At 35.8% G+C, this 20,319-nt stretch overlaps 1 protein-coding gene across 37 annotated transcripts in view; it reads right to left on the reverse strand.

Moving 5' to 3' along the window:
- Nucleotides 1-20,319, reverse strand: part of Robo2 (roundabout guidance receptor 2) — a 1,567,832-nt gene that overhangs the window by 110,173 nt on the left and 1,437,340 nt on the right. For 26 of the 37 annotated variants that reach the window (XM_039088674.2, XM_039088672.2, XM_039088671.2 and 23 more), the window contains 2 exons: nt 6,118-6,245; nt 982-993 (listed from right to left, as the gene is read on the reverse strand). In XM_039088674.2, the coding sequence (XP_038944602.1) occupies nt 982-993; nt 6,118-6,245 (140 nt within the window). The remainder of the gene's footprint in view (nt 1-981; nt 994-6,117; nt 6,246-20,319) is intronic. The other 11 variants (NM_001415038.1, NM_032106.4, XM_039088673.2 and 8 more) reach the window with 1 other exon arrangement.

Consider the following 20,319-nt stretch of genomic DNA (forward strand, 5'->3'; position numbering starts at 1 on the left):
CCAAAGTTTTGTTGTCTACATTTATTATTAATATAAGAACAAACTTATAAGTAAGAGTTTCAACCAAAGAGGGTGTTTGGGTAAATTAACATCAAATGTCAATAATTTCTGCTCAGTATATTAAGAAGGCATTTGAAGCTAGATGGATAATTTATAGTGTCATGGAGACTGAATATATTATTAAAATACTATAGAGAATTTTTTTCTTAAAAAATGCTGAAACTATCCATTTATCCAGGTATTTATACATCCATATATTCATCTTACAAAATTTCTTTAAACATTTTCATTGGTAAGATATGCAAAACTATAATTGGTGTTCTTAATTTAGTGACTTTTGAAGCATTTCATCATTAAAACATTCACAAATAGTTAGCATTTAGATTTCTGCAAGCACATGCTATTCACTTTTGCAAAGCCAAAGCAATAATGGGATATTAAGCCACAAACACTAACTATACATGCCAAAGAAAACAGATCTCCCACACTAATGTTAAGGATCCACTTTACAATGACATATAGCAAATTCCTTTTAAATTTTGTCTATAGAAATGAAAGTGAGCAGACACAAAGAGAGAGAATCCCCAAAATGAGGAGTCTGATTGGCTTAAAATGAAGCAAGCAAATAAGAAATAATCATCTCAATTTAGTGTATAGTCTTCTTTCTCCAGGAATATCAAACCTAGGTCATTGCACATATAATAAAAAAAACATTAGCATTATATCTTCCTACTTAGGAAAAGTTAAGAATTTTCAACATATTAATAAAATATGTTATTTTGTCTGAAAATTGACACTAACTCCTTCCTCTTTTGAGTAAAACAACTGGAAAGCCAGGAACAATGGTTGTAGCAGATAGTCCCTCATGAAGCATTTTACCATGGGTGAATAAATATACTTAATTATGACAAATGCTACTAGGCATGATTTATGAAGCACTGCGCAAAGCCATGCCAAATGGGTAGAAGGATGGTTACTTACCAACAGGGCGAACTGTAGACATTACAATGGTGTGGTAAGAACATAAAAAGAAATTAAAAAAAAAGAAAAGAAAATTATCAGAATGCATGATGTGTAATGTTACATTTAAGTATGGACAATAGAGTGACATCTATTCTCATAATTCATTTATGAACAAGGTTCCAAAATCTGTTAAAACTGAAAGACATAAGCATAACGTTAAGAAAAGGTTAGTTTTAAACCACAGGACTACCTGTGAGAACTTAAAGGGATAGCTTACATTTACCTTCATCATTTATTTTAATTACTATTCCAAAGACTTCAAGTTAAGGGCGAAATGCTACCCCAAAGTTAAGAACAGACTGATACAACTATTCAAGCCAAAATGTAGCAAACATCATTTTGAAAGTATAAGGTCTCACTGCCTGAATTAAATAGCAATTGGATTCCAGGCATTCCTTGTCAGAACCATTTCATGAAGTATAAACGTGTACTTGATACAACTTACAGAAGGCAATAATTGAGGAGCAATTTGCTTTCCATCCATAGAATTGTAACAAATCTAACAAATAGGTTGAGACATGCCATTGGATCCCAGCTAGCTCCCTAACTGCTGCTGGCTCTGTTCATTCTTCTGGCACAGGTGATGAAGCAGTGACTGACATGTTGATTCTTTTTCTCTCTGAGCATGGCTTCAAAATGATGCTTCAGCTAACACATCACTTTTTGATATAATACCATAACTTTGAATTACTAACATCCATAATAATAGGCCGCCCTCTTTCTGAGTGACTGCAACTTTAAGGGACATAAAAGGTTAATATTTTCTTTAAGAAAATTTCAAATCAGTGTGAACAAACAACCATTCCATATAAAAGCAACAAATATGCATTAGAAAACATATGGTCCTTGTATACAAGAGAAAAATATATTTATAATAGTTAACTATATATAAAGTATACAATTAAAATACAAATGTTTCCATCCAATAGGCCATTGAACCATATTCCAGCACATATAACCCTAGTAAATAATAGTTCATTTCTAGTGGGAATATATCTTGATGCTGATGTCTGGGCTTGATAAGATAAATACATTAGCTGTATGTCTTACAGCTGCCCATCTAATCAACATGTCCATCACAATTGTGTATTTGTGTAATCTTTGAAAATAACAGTATATTTAGATTATATGAGAGGTAACTTTTATAATTAGCAGTTTTTATGGCTAGGAAATACTAATTAGGAAATATAAGTAGGACACTGGCATATTTTGTGGTATGTTTGTTGTAGGGAAGCATTGAGAAGGGGCCTGATGAACCATCACTTCCCTGTTTGGAAAAGGATGGACAGAAAGGCCTACAACAACAACCAAGAAACAACATAAAATAGACATTATGATTTCTTCCTTTACCCTCATTAATAATTTCTCTGGCTTGTGACAGTATCCTGTAGGAGGAAGAAAGCAATTTTGAATTCGTGCTAATTTAACTGCAAAGTAGAATTGACTTTCAAATATCATGTCCTAAGAAATACTGTCTTCTCAGATTGTGATATGAAGGAAAAGAGAGGAAACTATAGTAAGGAATCACGTTAAAATAAGTAGTATATTTTACATGCACTTTAGACTAATTTTGAAAATTTTTACTTTATTGCCTTGGGAAATGTCTTCTAATGAGATCATTTTCATAGCAAGCCAAGGAAGAGACTGAAGGAGGAAAACTGCTTGCATAAAAGAAGCTGCAGTTTTAACCTCATATTCAAGAACCATTTACGCGTTACTTAAGGTCTTTAATTTGATTATTACAAATTAAAGTTCTATTACTGGTCTTTTTAAAAACATTTGTTTGTCTACTTGATGACAAACTTCATCTGATAACCATGCTTGTTATCATGTTTTTTGAAAGTAATCAATCAAACAAAAAAGCTGAAGCGATTTTTGTTTCAAGTGTTGATTATAAAACTCCTTATAGCATCCCCAATGGGTGAACATTCGCATATTGATATAATTTCCATGTAAACATGACAATAAAACTGCAGGCCCTTGTTCCATAGCAAAAGTTCCTTGTGAAAATCAGCAGGTGAGTGTTCTCAGAAGCAGCAAATTAAACTCAACTGCGTTCCAGCATTAAATGGATTAAAATGGACATGGCCTCTTGGGTAAGCTGACCTCACTCTAATAAAGCAACCCAGTGAGAGGTTGAATATTTCATTTATGTGCATAAGGAAACAGACATAGAAGGAAAATAAAAGTCATAATTTTACCCCCATTAGTCTTGTAGTGTGAGATGTTCCAACTGCTTATCTTAATGGTAAAACATGTTTTAAGTAATAATTTACCGAACATTTCCTGGTTCTATGGGGATACACCATTATTATTTAGCCAGGATTTTGAAGTTGCCATCTTCAATGAATGACATTTTCATACCAACGAGGAAAAGACACTCTAATTTATTTACATGCTATACAAAAGAGAACGAACCACTTAACATTTGCTGATCTTTAAAAAAAAAATGCAATCACCTTACAAAACAATGCCCTCTATCAGTGTTGTAGGTTCGTTTCCTATGTACAAGGAACACAATGTATTAAATGAACAGCTAAACATAACATTCTCAATGAATTAGGAATTCAATTAGCTGAGGAAATTCTTGATGCCAACAGATCATTGCAAGTCTTTTTGGCCCAAGCACTCACATGTAACGGGAAATCTGTTTCTTCTCCAAACAAACATATCCTCACATATTCTCAGCATTTGGTTAGCCAGCAAATAGATTTTGAATGGAATATTTTGGGGTTGGTTATTTACTTTTTGCCCATTTATTTAATCCCCCCAACATACCTTGGAGATGACCTGGTTTAAATGAATTATTTTTACAGTAGTCTACCTATTTAAGAATATGTCCTCTCCATATATGCTGGGGTTGTTGATTTGTTGTTTTGGGAAGACTCCTGACAGTTGGAATGTGGCTGTCTCTGACTTATTTTGCCTATTCCTAAGACCCTTCTCCTCCTATGGGGTTGCCTTGTCCAATCTTAACTATAATATGTTGTGCTGTGTTCATTTGATGTCCCTGGGAGACCTGTTCTTTTCTAGAAAGAGTTGAGGAAGGACTGGATCTGGGGAAGAGGGGATGTGGTAGGAAACCGGGAAGGAAGAAAAGAATAAATTAAACGTATCTAAAATAATCCACAAAGTAGATTAAATGCACAGGTTAATCTTGTTTGCATGAGTTACTATATTTTTATTATATAGTATTAATAAGTGTATTTGGCTCATAAACAACTAAGGCTATTGTGACTTAAATAACAAACAATGACAGTGCTAATAAGCAAATACTTTTAATTTTGCCTAAATTGTTTTTATTTACATTAACAGTAAAGTGATTGTAAGAGACTACAACTATATGGGGTTGTTTAGGAACAGAGCCATTGAAAAGAAAAGAAAGCACCTTTCTTCTCAGGGACACAGATGCATGCTTCCTGCTAGGTACCTGGAGACAAATAAGTGTTGGAGAATAAATTCTTTTTTCTTTCTTTTTATTTTTTTGAACAGAAAGAAGATCAAACTACAGATTTCTGACTTATTTTGTTCACTTTTAACCTCCTCCAAACCTTTTCCCTGATTTATAAAATTTTAAGGAGCAAAATTTGCAAGGTAAAAGGTGAGCTGCAACTGTGTTGCTGCCAACCTCCTCTGTGGAGAGATGAGAGGAAGCACAGCCCGCTGTGGAAGGAGGTTAAGGTTTGCCCGGCAGATGTGCTGGTGCATTTGTGCTCATTGACCATCAGCCCAAAATGCACACACATACCTTTGCAAAATAGTTTTACCTACATGACAAGGCCAGAGCATTACTCCATGTTTGGAGAGACTGGTTGATCAGTAGTATGATCCTAGACTAGTGTTTCTCACTCTGTAGGTCTCTAAAAATATTTACAGTACAACTCATAACAATAGCAAAATTATAGTTATGTACTAGCAACAAAAATAATTTTATTGTTGGGAGTTACCACAACATGAAGTCCTGTACTAAAGGGTTGCAGCATTAGGAAGATTGAAAACCAATGTTCTAGCCAGTTCCCTTTATCTTGTTATACTTGCTCTGTCTGTTAAGTGAGTAGATAGCATTTGGCAGACAGTTAGGTACTGGTATTTATTGGAGTCTTACCATACAGCCCTAGAAACAAATGGGAAATCTTTCAATATCATTGGTTGTCAAAAATTCAGAGACACAGTTCATAGATAAATTGATATGATAACTAGAGATCTTAAGAAGCTACTACTAAACACTGATCTTCAAAAAATTGTTGGTACTAGCAAAATGAAAGTTATTCTTGTGTACAAGGTTTCCTCAATCCTGCTATGTAAGGCAAGCTCGAGAAGTCTCCTCTGAAGCCAATGGTGTCAACAGCACCTCAAGTGAGTGACTATCATAGAGTGAAACTGAGAAGTAATGCCTTCAAACCTCCCTAGCAGTCATAAAGCCAAAGTGAAGACAGGTTGAAAAGGCTTGGAAGTAGGCAAGGGCAATTGTTACTTGTGCTCAGACAATGGATACTCTGTATTCCCAAGTTCAATCTGGCATGTGAAGAGAAATGTAAGACTTCCAAGATCAGTTTTGCCCCAATTCAAAGTCACCTTTTGCTACTTCTATCTGGATACATAACTATCACCTCTGCGAAGAAAGGTGCATATGGTTACCACTCATCAGACGTGCTGGAGTGTATAGCAGAGTGAAATGAGTACTGCCACAATAGTTTACTATTTTACTAATTGTGGTAAACTGAACACTAGTTCAGATCTTCTTAATGCATTTGGAAATTTTTTATGGATTCCATAAAAAAAAGAAAGAAAAAAAGAATTAAAAAAAAAGGAAAGACAATTTATTTAAGCAATCTAATGATTTGGAAGACAGAACATTTGAGTTCACTATAATCATAAAACAGTATCTTATATTCCTTTACTTTGAAATAGTCTTGCTATATAGAGCATGCTAGCTTCCCATGTGTGATCCTTTTGTGGCTGCCCCTCCTGTGTTAGCATACTGGTTCGCCATCATGCTTAGCAGCTCCTCCTATTTTGAGCAGACATGAACTTACCAACTGAACCAGTATTAAGCTCCTGGCTCCATTTTCTTTGACTCCTTAGGTCTCTTACCTCGGACAGTGAGGGTGGCAGAAGCTTCCACTTTTCCCACCCGGTTCTCAGCAATGCACACATAGGTGCCTTCATCTGCACTTATGGCCTTTTTGATTCTCAGGGTGTAGTCGTCCTTGATATCATACCTGTGTGGGATAGGAGCCAGCATTATCGAAGAGCATCAGTCACATACATAATAATGTTTAGAGATAGTAATCCTTATCTTTTTTATGCACACACGTGCATCAATCGACAAAATTAAACTCATTGATAATGAAATTACTACTAAGAAGATAATTTTATAACCGACCACTAGTTGTGTGTCAAGTTACTCATTCGTGTTATGTGTGTACAGCTTTTTCTTCCTCAAAACAATTAAAGGCAGGCTTTCCAATTTGTCCCATCCTGGGGACTCTCCACTCATAAGGAAAAATACTATTCATTTCTGTTTTGGGTCATATGTGTTTTTTTATTAAGTAAGCTAATTATACTGTTTTTAATATGATAATTTTAGGCATTTTAATGTGAGACCTTAAAAATATATTCAAACAAGAAATATTTGTCTTCTGTAGCAGGAAGTTGCTAGAATGATAAAATGAACAGTGAGTAAAAGGATAAGAAAATAAAGAAGTAAAGTTTTTGTTTTGCTTTTCCTGACCACCAATACAAACACTTGAAATAGAAAACATAAACATTTGAAAAAGTTGAGAAATGTATAAACCAAGCTCCTTCAGAAGCATCCACATTTTACATCGAAAATATAATACTGTTTTTTAAAAAAAGTATACAACTTAAAAAATTCACATGACTTTAAGGAGCGGTGGTTTGTTGCAAAGGAACTATATACTATACTCCAAGTTTACAATTACACAAACAAGACAATAAAAAGATTTCCACTTGTATTATCTCTCAATTTTCACTAATGTTTTTCAAGCGTTTTTTCGAGTAACTTATAATAGTTTACATTATTTTTCTTTTTCTATTACAAAATCAGATCAGTGTATTCAAAAATAAATTCTGCATGTTCAATACTTATTGGGAAATTCTCATGTTTTAAGAATTGATCTCTCTCTTTCTCTCTCTCTCTCTCTCTCTCTCTCACACACACACACACACACACACACACACACACACACAGACTTCTCAGGCTTACTCTCACACTCTCTTCTCTCTCTACATTTCCTGGCCCCCACTTTTCCCCCTCATTTTTTTGTTTGAATGAACATGTGCTACTTCTAACATTAGTTTTAAAACAACACAAGAACAACAAAGATGACAAGAAAACTGCTGTGTCTGTGCAATAGTTCTGATTTATAGACAGTGACATGGCTAGCCACAATGTCCTACTACCAATCGTGCTTGGAATTCTCTGTCTACATATTTACCTTGAATTTCTATTTACTGTGGTTTAAGCCTTAAGAAACCCTTATTACTATCCATATTTGAAACCTTGCATAACTACACCAAAAAGAAACACAATTACTCCCCCCTTGAAACATAGACACACGTTAATGATTCTGTGATACTTAGAAATTCTTAGTGTAGAGTTTTCATTGTTGTCCTGTTTCACCAAATGCTCTATTCAAACTACTAATCATAGAACCTTTAAAGTTTATACACAAGTGACATAAAGCACAGACTTAGGAACATATTGACAAATTGTAACAACAGGGCCACTCCTTGTGTTTCTAGTGTGGGGCAAACTATTTAAATTCTTCATAGTATGAAGTGTGCCATTGACAAAAAATGTTCTAAGAACAATGTCTGTTTCAACATACTGAATGCCAAATACAGCTTTAAAATATGTAAAAATAGCACAGCAGGAGGAAATTATAATTCATGTAAGCTATTTATCACACATTTGAAGAGCCCAAGAGTTATACAATTAATGCCTTTTATTCCTCCTAATATCAATGCTATGTAAATAGGAGTGGCTTCAAGGCTGGCAGTTTTCTATACTTACCAATTAGGATGGCTTATTTATACAGTTTAAGATCAATTCTAAACTAAGAAGCACAAAATAGCAACAATATCGAGTTGCAGATCCAATACATTATGTAACAAATTAAAAATTAACATAAATACAGATAACTATAATCTCAGAAGTATCCGTCTGCCTTCTAATTAAGCAGACTCCTACATCTGAGATAATTTCATATGCAGGAAAACATTAGTTACATGTTCTGCTAAATATTGATTTATTGACAACAACAATGCAAAAAGCTTATCTTGACTCAAAATTCCGGGTTACAGACCATCGTAGTGAGGCAGTCACAGAAGCAGTGGGTGAGAGAACGGGTCACATGATACCCAGAGCCAGATGACAGCAGAAGAGAGATGTGTGAATGCCAATGATAAGCCTGCCACTCCCTTGCCCTCATTCCATGTATGGTGACTTGGCAGGTCTTCTGCCCTCAGCTAATGTAACATCGAACAATTCCTAACCGAGATTCCTAGCTGCATAGTGGTGGGGGAAGGAGATTATATTTTGAGGCTTATGTGGTCAGGCAAGACTTCCAGTAGAGGAGGGCACTAAACCTTTGACCCCAACTTTGCCCTGCCTACAAGATGGGCAGAGATAAAGAGCGAGAATAGACTGAGGGAATGGCCACCCAATGTCTGGCCCAACTTGAGACCGATCTCATGGGAGAGAGACAAGCCCTGGTACTATTAATGATACTCTGCTGTGCGTTCAGACAGAAGTCTAGCATCATTGTCTTCTGAGGGGCCCCATCCATCAGGGCATAGGAACAGATGCAGAGACCCACAGCCAAACATTGGGTGGGTCTCTGTGAGTCTTGTGGAAGAATGGGAGGAAGAATTGAGGGAGCCAAGGGGTGTCAAGGACACCACGAGAAGACCTACAGAGCCAACATTTCTATTTAGTAATAGAATGCTCCTTTCTGTAGGAAATGCTTGCTGTTTTGCACATGTTTTTTGGGTAAATATGAATTTATTGTGTTGATTATTCTGTGTCAGGGTTTTGGAATCTTTCAAAACTAATGGTATACATATTCTCTAAACAATCATAACTTTAAGAGCTTCAGAATAATAGGTCAACCTATATATTCTGTATTACATTTTTCTCATCAATCAAAGATACCTAAATTTGTTTTTTAACTGTCTTTAATTAGTCTAGAATAAATTATAAATGAGAGGAGTATGCTTTGGTACAAAGCCATTCATTGGTAGCATAGTAAAATTTTATATGTTTGTAGAATATAGTGGTATGACCTGTTTTAATTAAAAACAGAAAATGAAGCAGATGAAAAATATTTCTGATGAGGCAGTTTTACTGCAAGTGTGATGCCTTTTGTTGTGAAATCCGCCCGATTTAGACTTATATAAAGGCAACCATTGTTGCCAGGTTTGATTAATGACAGTTGGAGTATGCTTGGCTGTCAGTTGCTACCATGGATGTACCTTATTCCTTCTGATATGAACCACTGCTGAAAAATACAACCCAATCATATTTGGCCCCTGGACAACATGTGCTGTCATCACTGTACCGTGAATTCAGATTGATTGGTGACCTGCTGCGACAGCGTAGGCACTGAAGCTTGGTCTTACTGCATTATTTTTCCCCAAGTAGGGAGGGTGGTTTAAAAAAAAAAGGCAAAGGAAATTTAATTGTATCAAACCATTACAAAATCATTATCATCTATTAAGTGAAATAAAAACAGAACACAGAGATTTTGCGTTACCATTTAAAACTATAGTGTGTATAGAAGGTACTGTTCATGTTTTTGATATTTGGTGCATTATATGAAAAATGTCCCAAAAGAGAGATACTGCTGTTTATTAGTCTAGCAAACAAAAAAATACATTCTAAATATCATTTCCCATTTTATATAAGGGAATTTATTACATTTCCTCCGCAGTGAGAAACCTGTTATCCTACAGAGCAGAAAGAATTTCTATAAATCAAACTAAAATGAAAGTATTAGGCAATATTTCCATTTTTGTATCATAACTGATTTCTCTCTATCCTTACTGTGCACTTTTCAAAACATACCAGACCCTTGTGATAAAAAGTTATACTGGTCTTGCACTCTTGAGTATATTAAAAATGGGGGCTTCGAGCTTTCCATGATGTGTAAGAAATTGAAGAAGACAAATAAAAGAAATATAAACTATTGTTCTAGAATCATCTGGAATTTTCCTGTATTGAAAGCTTGTGTCTCTCCTCACATTGCTTGGATTATATAAAGATTCCCTAACCTTCTAGAAAGATGAATCTCAATTCAAAACCATGTGTTTTCTTGGAAGAAAATTTAATTACTCACATGTTTAAGTTCTTAAAAGATTATTTACAATGTACTCTAATATTTCTGGCTGAACTTTCAGGACAAGTATTTAATATTAACACTTAAAAATTTTAATGTCACTCTGCTTTACTAAAAGTTAAAAGAGCCAGTCATAAAAATATGCATTGAACCATCAAATAGTTTAGGAAAGAAAATAATATCCTTTTTTAAAAATCTGTTTCTTTTACATTGCACAAAAGTTTCTCTGCTTATAAGTGAGTCTGTATTGTGAGTCCTGGTGACTGAGAAGGCTGGTGGTACCCTATGCTCACAGATGTGGCGGTCTAGACAACTGTAAGCTTCCCACTGTGGATACTGAGAACTAAACTCTGGCTCTCTGCAAGGTCAGTACGTACCACTTTCAAGCCCTTTTATTTTTGTTTACTTTTATAATTAGGAAAATTTGAAACTATTTTTTTCAAAGTATATTATATTTCCTGTGAACTAAAGAGCCAAAAATAGATCTGTGTATTTTGGAGTATTTTTTTTTTTATTAACTTGAGTATTTCTTATATACATTTCAAGTGTTATTCCCTTTCCCGGTTTCCGGGCAAACATCCCCCTCCCCCCTCCCCTTCCTTATGGGTGTCCCCCTCCCAACCCTCCCCCCATTGCCACCCTCCCCCCATAGTCTAGTTCACTGGGGGTTCAGTCTAAGCAGGACCCAGGGCTTCCCCTTCCACTGGTGCTCTTACTAGGATATTCATTGCTACCTATGGGGTCAGAGTCCAGGGTCAGTCCATGTATAGTATTTAGGTAGTGGCTTAGTCCCTGGAAGCTCTAGTTGCTTGACATTGTTGTACTTTTGGGGTCTCGAGCCCCTTCAAGCTCTTCCAGTTCTTTCTCTGATTCCTTCAACGGGGGACCTATTCTCAGTTCAGTGGTTTGCTGCTGGCATTCGCCTCTGTATTTGCTGTATTCTGGCTGTGTCTCTCAGGAGCGATCTACATCCGGCTCCTGTCGGTCTGCACTTCTTTGCTTCATCCATCTTGTCCAATTGGGTGGCTGTATATGTATGGGCCACCTGTGGGGCAGGCTCTGAATGGGTGTTCCTTCAGTCTCTGTTTTAATCTTTGCCTCTCCCTTCCCTGCCAAGGGTATTCTTTTTCCATTTTGGAGTATTTTTAAAACGTCTGTAATTATAGGTCTTCCACATTTAATTAGATTCTACTATGGACCTAAGTGTATTAAAAATAGTCAAATGGGCTAATGGTCTATTGCCTTGCTTTCAACACAAGGATTTTTATTAAGTAAATCCTTTATTAATTTTATGGATTCAGTAACTTGTCATTAATACTCACTCTTAATTATTTATCTACAGTACACATGCCATAGACATAGCAGACAGCCACTTAAAATTAACGGGTGGGGCTGGAGTTAGAGACAGAGAGGACACTTGTCATCTATACCCAAGGACTAGAGATTATTCACCCACAAATACTGGTCCTTTTCTCCTAAGCAAACAAATTCTCCCTTTCCTGGAAATAGTTACCACATTTTAACTTTGAAAGAAAAAGAGCTTGTTTAATTTTCCTAAAATATTATTGCTGCCCATAGATTCTTAGACAAAACTTTTTTCATGTATAAATAAGACTTTGACCTGTTAAAATCATGAAAGTACTTATAATAACCTAAACCAAGTGCAATTTTTAATATGTAATACTCAAGGTATTACAAAATCAGAGGCAATTTCACAAATCATAAAGGGATTCCATTCGGTGGCCAAAGATTGTGCCACTTCATGCAAGGCAGAAGAATAATGTCATGGTCATTTGATCTGCAATTATTATGCACACTTTGTTTATAATTTGGATGAGTGAATCTTGCTATTCATTCAGGAAACAAGTCACAATAAATTTCTAGACAGGTAACCCAACAGAATATGCTACCCACATTAAAATGATGATTAGCACACAATTCATTGCACGATTATAATAGGGAAATTGTAAAATACAAGGTTAGCCATGCTTGAATATTCTGATTTTATGGAAATCGGCAGCAGGGTGTCTCACTTGCAGCCCGCAGACCATGTGTTCCTGAGAATAGCTATTAAAGTGGCCCAACACAAAACTGCAAACAATTAAAATACTATGAGATTTCTTTGTTCTTAGAAGAATTTGTGATTCTCAAATATAAATGTGGTAGAATTTAGACAGCATTGTGCTGTTATGGTCGAAGGTCGAATATTCATACACAGAAAGACCTCGGAAACTCAAAACTTTAATTCTCACTTATCCATTTAATCAAATTACATTTAGCTAATACTTAAAGCTAAGAGATTTTTATGAAGGCCACACTTGTCACTTCCAATTTCTAGTTGGATTCATGGATGGAGAATCTCAATAAACAGAGCTACTCTAAATCATGAGTTCACTTTTTACAGTTTCGTTTATGATCAGTCTTGAAAATAATATCTTTCATCAGAAAGATATATAAAGGAGATAGATTGATGGACAGATGATAGAGAACTAGATAGATAATAGATGATAGATAGATAGATAGATAGATAGATAGATAGATAGATAGAAAGAAAATTACAGAAAAGAGAAGGGAAAAACAGAGAGAAGTATCAAGTTACTTTTATTAGTAAGTGTTATGTCTTTATTATTAGCTGATGTTAAACTTGTATAGTTCCATAATTCTAAATTTGTCTCTACCAAAAAGTGTATATGCATACACAAATACAATGCATGAAGGATTCTATGTTCATACTTTCAGATAAGATACACAGAGAAGGAAGGATTCCAATACTGTTCTTCCTTTAGCACAGCTGCAAGACACAAACCATTTTCAAACTACCAAGGTGTGTGAAAACAAGCAAAGCACAAGGCACAACGTTTAAATCATCCATGTTGAGAAACTGCAGTTGACTGTCTGGCAAAGTGGGGATTTTGGCTCAGTATAACAAGGTCAAGTAGAGCAGGCATTGCACAACTGTGATGGGTTTTCACCTCTTAAGATATACACACTTGCGCTCTCTCTCTCTCTCTCTCTCTCTCTCTCTCTCTCTCTCTCTCTCTCTCTCTCTCTGCAATTAATATCACAGTTGCTGGAACTTTTCCAAATGGCCAAACTATGCGACCACCCTATTCAAGGACTCCCTCCTTAAACATTTCTTTCTCCTACTGAGAACTGAATTTAGAGATTGAAGCAAGTTTGGGAAGTTCCCCCCACTGAGTTAATCCCAGGACCCCTGCTGGGCATCTTAATCCCTGTGGTCTGTGGTTTTATTCTAGGTCCTTCCCTCGCAGTTTTCTAGTCCAAATTCACAGCCTCACGTTCTCACCAGTCACTCCTGTCCACCTCCCTTCATCATCTTCCACCTCCACCACCCCGAGAAAAAGTATCCTCTGGTTTCTAAACCTACAACCCTTGTCTATATACAACTTAATCTACTCCTACTCCCCCAGAAAATTATTTCTAACACCCTAAAGAAAGCCTTGCTCTTTCTTAATGGCTGGTTCCTTGGTGTAGGGGTGAAGAAGAAAATTGTTCACACCCGGATATTCCAGACAACTCTGATGCAATGAACTAAACCAATATTTTTTTAATGAAATTCTATCCTCTACCATAAATAAATTAACAAAGGAGAACAAAACATAATTTGATTTTAGTGAAGCTTATGTTACCCAGTTTTCTAAATGACTGTAGATTTTCTTCTTAAGATAATTAATGCAGTAATTAATAGTGCCTATTTCACAGGGCTATTGAAATTTTACAGTAAAAAATGACAAATATTTCACAATTAGGAAAGCATGTTGAAACAAAGTTGTAGAAGCAGGTTCAATTATCATTTCATTTAGAAATAATTATCCAATTGGCTTAAGTTCTCTCAAGATAATTTGATTTTACAATAAGACTAGAATTTGTAATATCATATTTGGAACATCGGGGGCTTCTCAGTCAGATATTTGGCGAGAAATTAACCTCAAGTCTAAAAGCTTTTAGGTATTAATTTCACACTTAAGCAATCTGTTTTACTATGCGTGTCGTATGTTTGCAGTTTCTGAGATGAGAGAAGTACAGAAGCAGCTCTGTCATCTTCTTTCCTACTGAGCACAGTTGAGCTACCAGAGGGTAAGGCCGTGTTAGATGGGAGTGTTTTGCCTGAGCAGTGTTCTGGAAAACCAGAAAAACTCCCTCAATTTTTTCTTTTGCCTACAAATGTCTTTATAAAATGCAATTGTGCAATATTTTGGAAATTTAAGACATTCTGAGGTTGGGGAGCACTTCTGATCACTAGTTATATATATATATATATAACTTAACTTGTGGTATGGCAGATCTGATTGAAAATGTAGGCTGTGACCTGTATCTCATTGGGGTTCTCTTGAGTAGCTTCATCAACAGAGCAGTGATTCAATGACCAAAGAAAAGCTTTCTCTTATAGTCTAGAAAATATTCAAAATACATTTATTCCTTAGCATCAATGAAGCAAAGCACTTATTATGAGATAGTTTTATTTATAGACATGAAAGGGAGACTGTACCCATGAAATATCAACAATTTGGCTATGCAAACAAGACCTCTACCATGAGGTAATGAGCCAATAGGAATGGTGGAAATTTCACAAGATCCACTCCTAAATGAAGAACTAAAGCGAGTTATTACTATTGAGAGAGGGAAAATTAGTTTTATCTAGGGGCAAGAACCCTAATAATTTATTCAGTTATGAGTGGTAGGTAAGCCTTAAAAATATGTACATGTGAGCAATGCTAAGTGAACTCAGTAAGTTATATGCATATGGTTGTGCATATACGTGGGAACGTATATATAAACAAGGATAATGAAGTCGTGAATTTGAAAGGGTATAGGAAGGTATGTGGGAAGAAGTTACGGAGAGAAGAGGAAAGGTATTGTGTAAATATAGTGATCACGCCTAATCTCAAAACATTAAAAATTCTCAATTAAGAAAAATAAAATATGCAAAAGTGCATTCATTCCTTAGTGCTAGTGAACCAAAGTGTCTTCGTTCGTTAAATAAGGACATGTTAATGTTAAATCTTGACATTTGCCTATCTCAAGTGATACAACTCCAAATATGAGGCAAGGAGAGAAGATGGTTATGTTTGAAATATGCTCCCTTGAACTGTAGCCAATTCACCAAATGAGTTAGGAATTAAAGCATATCCTCACCTTCACAATAGAATAGAGGTCAACCTATTTTACTTTTTTAGACTCTGCCTCAAATTTAAAATAAAACAAATATTTAAATAATATAATTTGATCAATGCTGATTTCATATTTCCCATTATCTAAGGGTTCCTTAGCCTAAGCACTAATGTTTAACTTTAACATTTTTTTCCTGTGGGAGCTCCCTGCTTGTAGAACGCATTTTGGAAACATGCTTGGCCTCTCCCCACACAATGTCATGAGCATTCAATGAAAGTTTATTCTGAGGCATTGTGAAGTAACTACCAGGGAGTCAGAGAAACAAATTGCCCTCAGGTGAGAAACTACAGCATTTTCATATATATCTAAATATCACCTATCATTCGTTGGCTAGGATACTTGTGATTTTAATGCATATATTGTCAGTAGGGCAGATAGAGGGGAAAATACAGTAATGAGTTCAGCCTTATTTTCTTTTAGAAATAGGTGAAGGCCAAAATAAGGAACGTCAACAGCTGGTGAGTAAAATATGGAATGCGCATTATTCCACTTATCAAATGGGAAATGAGCACAAGCTTTTATCGTCAGAGATAACAGGGCCTTTTCAACTTGGCCGCATGTAGGTCCTGTAACCTTGAGCATATTTTTCTATCTCGGAGCCTCAGGGGCTTTCTTCTTCAAGGTTGTTGGAAACATTAATTCTAAGCTATGCATTTTTCCATGCAAAACCATGGGTTCTCAAAAACTTTTAGTTTTAATTAGCATTTTTTTTAATTTTAAAATGCGTGTTCCATTAAAAAAATTACTGCCTGGGCTGTTAAGAGAGCTGTGGAATTGTCGAGTCTGCACTCTTACTACCTTACCTCTCTTACTACCAATTAAAGTTGTACCTCCATTTTTCATTTGTAAACTATGGATGGCAACATTTACTTGTTGCATGAAGTAAGTCTGAAAGATAAATGAACTACTTCATTATGAAGCACCTGTAAATATCAACTAATACTATTATAGTTATTAAACTGTAAGACATATATATATATTTGGTTCTTTTTTTTAGAGCTGGGGACCGAACCCAGGGCCTTGTGCTTCCTAGGCAAGCGCTCTACCACTGAGCTAAGTCCCCAACCCCAGATGTATATTTCTTTATATTCCAACTTCTGAGAATCAGGAATCCTCTCACCAAATATGGCGAACCAGGATCAATTCAATTTGCTACATTGTCCCTCCTAAATTAAGTGACTGGTTGCAACTCAAGCAAATTGAGCATAAATTTACACTAAAAGGTTAAAAATGGTGAGGTTGAACGTTATGATGATTAATTGTGGTTGTCAAACTGACTGGACTTAGAATGACTAAGTAAAGCAACCTCTGGGCATTTCTGTGAGGAACTTTTTCTGTATTAGTTGAAAGGGAGAAAGCCACTTTCCATGTGGGAAGCACACACCATGGGTTGCTGTGCTGAACCATGTCAAAGGACATGATCTGAGGGTCCGAACGCATGTTTTACCTTCCAGACTGGAAGTATAATGAGGAAACTGATGGAGTCGCCTCTGGCCAGGACTTCCCACCGAGACTGGCCAGATCCTTAATCTGTGAGCCAAAATAAGCAACTTCCATCCGGAAGCTTCTCTGCTCTACCATTTTGTCACGTCCACAAGAAATGTGATTAATCCAATAGTCTTTTTGGGCTTCTCTGTTTACTAAACACAAAGATTGCACTCAGCAAACAAAGAGTGGATCAAGATGCATCTCACTATGGGTGGTTTTCAGTAAGGGTCATCAAGAAAATGTCAAAGAATCCCTTTAATGAATTCAAACATATACTGAGTATTAAGTTGTATGTGAAGATGAAAAGATGCAGTGTAAACTCCCAATAAACAAAAAAAAAGTGTCTACTTTTCCAAGTACTGATCTATTTGGATTTTGTGATTCCTTTAACAACTACTCTTTTGACATCCGATGGTTTCCAATAACTTATTTTATTTTATTTTTTTATTTTATTTTTTGTCTATTTCATGAAACAAATTGGGAACAACAAATATTAAAAAGGATAAAATTATTCTAAAGTAGGCAAATGACCATTAAAAACACGTTTATCAAAGACTGATGGTATATCATTATTGTGGTGTCAAAATTACATCCAATAAATGATTCCATAACACAGTGTATTGTGACTGATGAACGACAATATACATGAAGGCAGGCAGCTACTAAATTGTCACTTCCTATTCTTCAAGCCCAATAGGAAATGGAAGAGACTCAACACTTTCAGATACTGGTTAAGTGTGTGGACTTAGGAGCCATAGAAATTGTCTAAAATACACAGAAATTGGGGGTTTTTTTATATAAAACGTAAGTACTAGTAGTCATTGGGTAATAGATACAAAAGTAACTTAATTTTCTTATACTCATTCATTAATCTTTCTGAATTTTTTTGTTTTTATATTGAAGAAAAAATTAGCGCCCGATTTTCCCAACTGTACTAAGCATTTCCCATAGAATGACCTCATTTACAAAGTTAAACATACCACAGAAAATATTCCTCTCAACTTGCATATTTGAAGAGATTGTTGCTTTTATTATTTGTATTTTCTTCTAATAGAACAATATGAATTGTTACAAATCATCGTCTAAAAAGTCTACGTTTCAGCTTCATGTTATAATTCAAATTATATAATATGATAACAGAAATAAATATAAAATATATATTAAGAAAAGCACTGGGGATATTACAAGCCATTCAAGGGGTGCTAGCCATAAGTTGCCTATGTGTTAAAACATGGAAGTCTACAGTGTTCTTTTAAAATGCTGTTTTCAGTTAAGGAGCTACTGAAGGAACACAGTTCACTCGTAGTAGTGAGTATTTGCTGAGGGACCTCAGTCACTGTGTAGTCTTGGCTGGGGTCCTAGTCTTGCTATTCTCATTCCCCATGTCTGCCATTCAGAAGGCTCTGATGTGCCACACATTGATGGAAGAAGCTCACTACTGTGGCTCTCATGATGCCAATGACAGGTGGCACTCAGACAGATCCTTTTGCTGGGAGAACTGGCACCTAGTCTTGGCTCAGCCCACACGCAGCTAATGGGCCTTGGAGCTTCTCTTAAGTTCAGTGAACTTTGCATTGTGAGTATGCTCCAGCTTGGGAGTTGATGACTGGCCAAAGCAGAAACTGAGTGCCAGTTCCAGCATTGTTCCTCTGCGGAGATTCTCGACAGATGGGCCAGTATGGTTACAGGACGAGGCATCATGGTCTCCCTCCTAAATGGCAATTAGTTTTGTGTTGACAGTAACTATTAGCACCTATTTGGTGAAAACACAGGAAAAAGTTCCATCCTGGCAACAATGAAAGTTTCCAATTAATCTAGGATATAAACAATATATCAGGTTTGGGTTCCCAAGAAAATGATGTGCACTATTTCAAATTTAAATGACCATGTAGCCCAATACTTATGTTTAGCTTAAGAAATTGCTTTAAAAATTACCTTAAGTGTATCACCATATAATATGTCTATATAGCATAGTACCAATTTCCTTATGATATATACAATATATAATTTTAAACCACTTGAGTCTTTAAACAATTATTAATTCAAAAATTGGGAAAACTAGTTCATAATATCAATATATGTTGGAAAGATTCTAAAGTTATTTTCTGTCTCTAATATGAATGTGTGTGGGAAAATTAATCATGTTAAAAATTAATCAAATTAATCATCTCTGTGTCTCTCAAGTGAGGGTCAGATTATGCCGTGACACCATTCCTTAACATGACAATTGTTGTAAGAAAGAAGCTTGTAGTAGCACTATGGCACCTAACAAGTTCTCTGAAGTCTTAAGGGAATGCCACCATTCTCATTACAAACATTAAAAATAACCAAACAGTTAAGTGGAATTCCTGGAATATAGTGATCCTAATTTAAAATCTGAAGATTTGATGGCCCTTGGTTGGGATATAGTACTGGAAGAGGTACAATAACCTAAAGATAGAAAAAACAGGTAGGGGTTTTCAGAACTGGTAGACTGGCTGGCAATATTTACCAATAAATCTATATGAATTCATGGTAAAGGTGGTATCTCTTAAATAAATAAACAACACTTAATATTTCTATAGATATTTTTAGCTAGATGAAAAAGAATGTGAAATTAACATGCAAATTGAACATCCCTTATTTTTCATCATTAATCTTTTATTGCTGAACTCAGTAAATGCTTCTAATAGAACCTTCTGTGTTTATCCACTGTAAACTGTTTGCAGTGCTTAAAAGTAATTACATCATTTTATAACCTTTCAGTTAGAACATGCCAGAGCAGAGAATGTCTTAGTCAGGGTTTCTTTTCCTGCACAAACATCATGACCAAGAAGCAAGTTGGGGAGAAAAGGCTTTATTTGCTTACACTTCCTCATTGCTGTTCATCACCAAAGGAAGTCACACCAAAACTAAAGCAGGTCAGGAAGCAGGAGCTGATGCAGAGGCCATAGATGTATGTTACCTACTGGCTTGATTCCCCTGCCTTGTTCAGCTTGCTCTCTTTTAGAACCCAGGATTACCAACCGAGAGACAGCACCACCCACAATGGGCTGGGTCCTCTTGCCCCCCCCACCCCCGCCTTGATCACTAGTTGAGAAAATGTCTTATATCTGGGACTCATGGAGGCATTTCCTCAACTGAGGCTCCTTTCTCTGTGATAACTTCAGCTTCTTTCAAGTTGACACATAAAACCAGCCAGTACAATTGACCCCTTGTCAACTTGATATAAAAACACATCACTATTAAGCCTCAACCTTTACTTTCTAATTCA

Source organism: Rattus norvegicus, chromosome 11 (assembly GCF_036323735.1).
Source record: "Rattus norvegicus strain BN/NHsdMcwi chromosome 11, GRCr8, whole genome shotgun sequence".
NCBI lineage: Eukaryota > Metazoa > Chordata > Mammalia > Rodentia > Muridae > Rattus > Rattus norvegicus.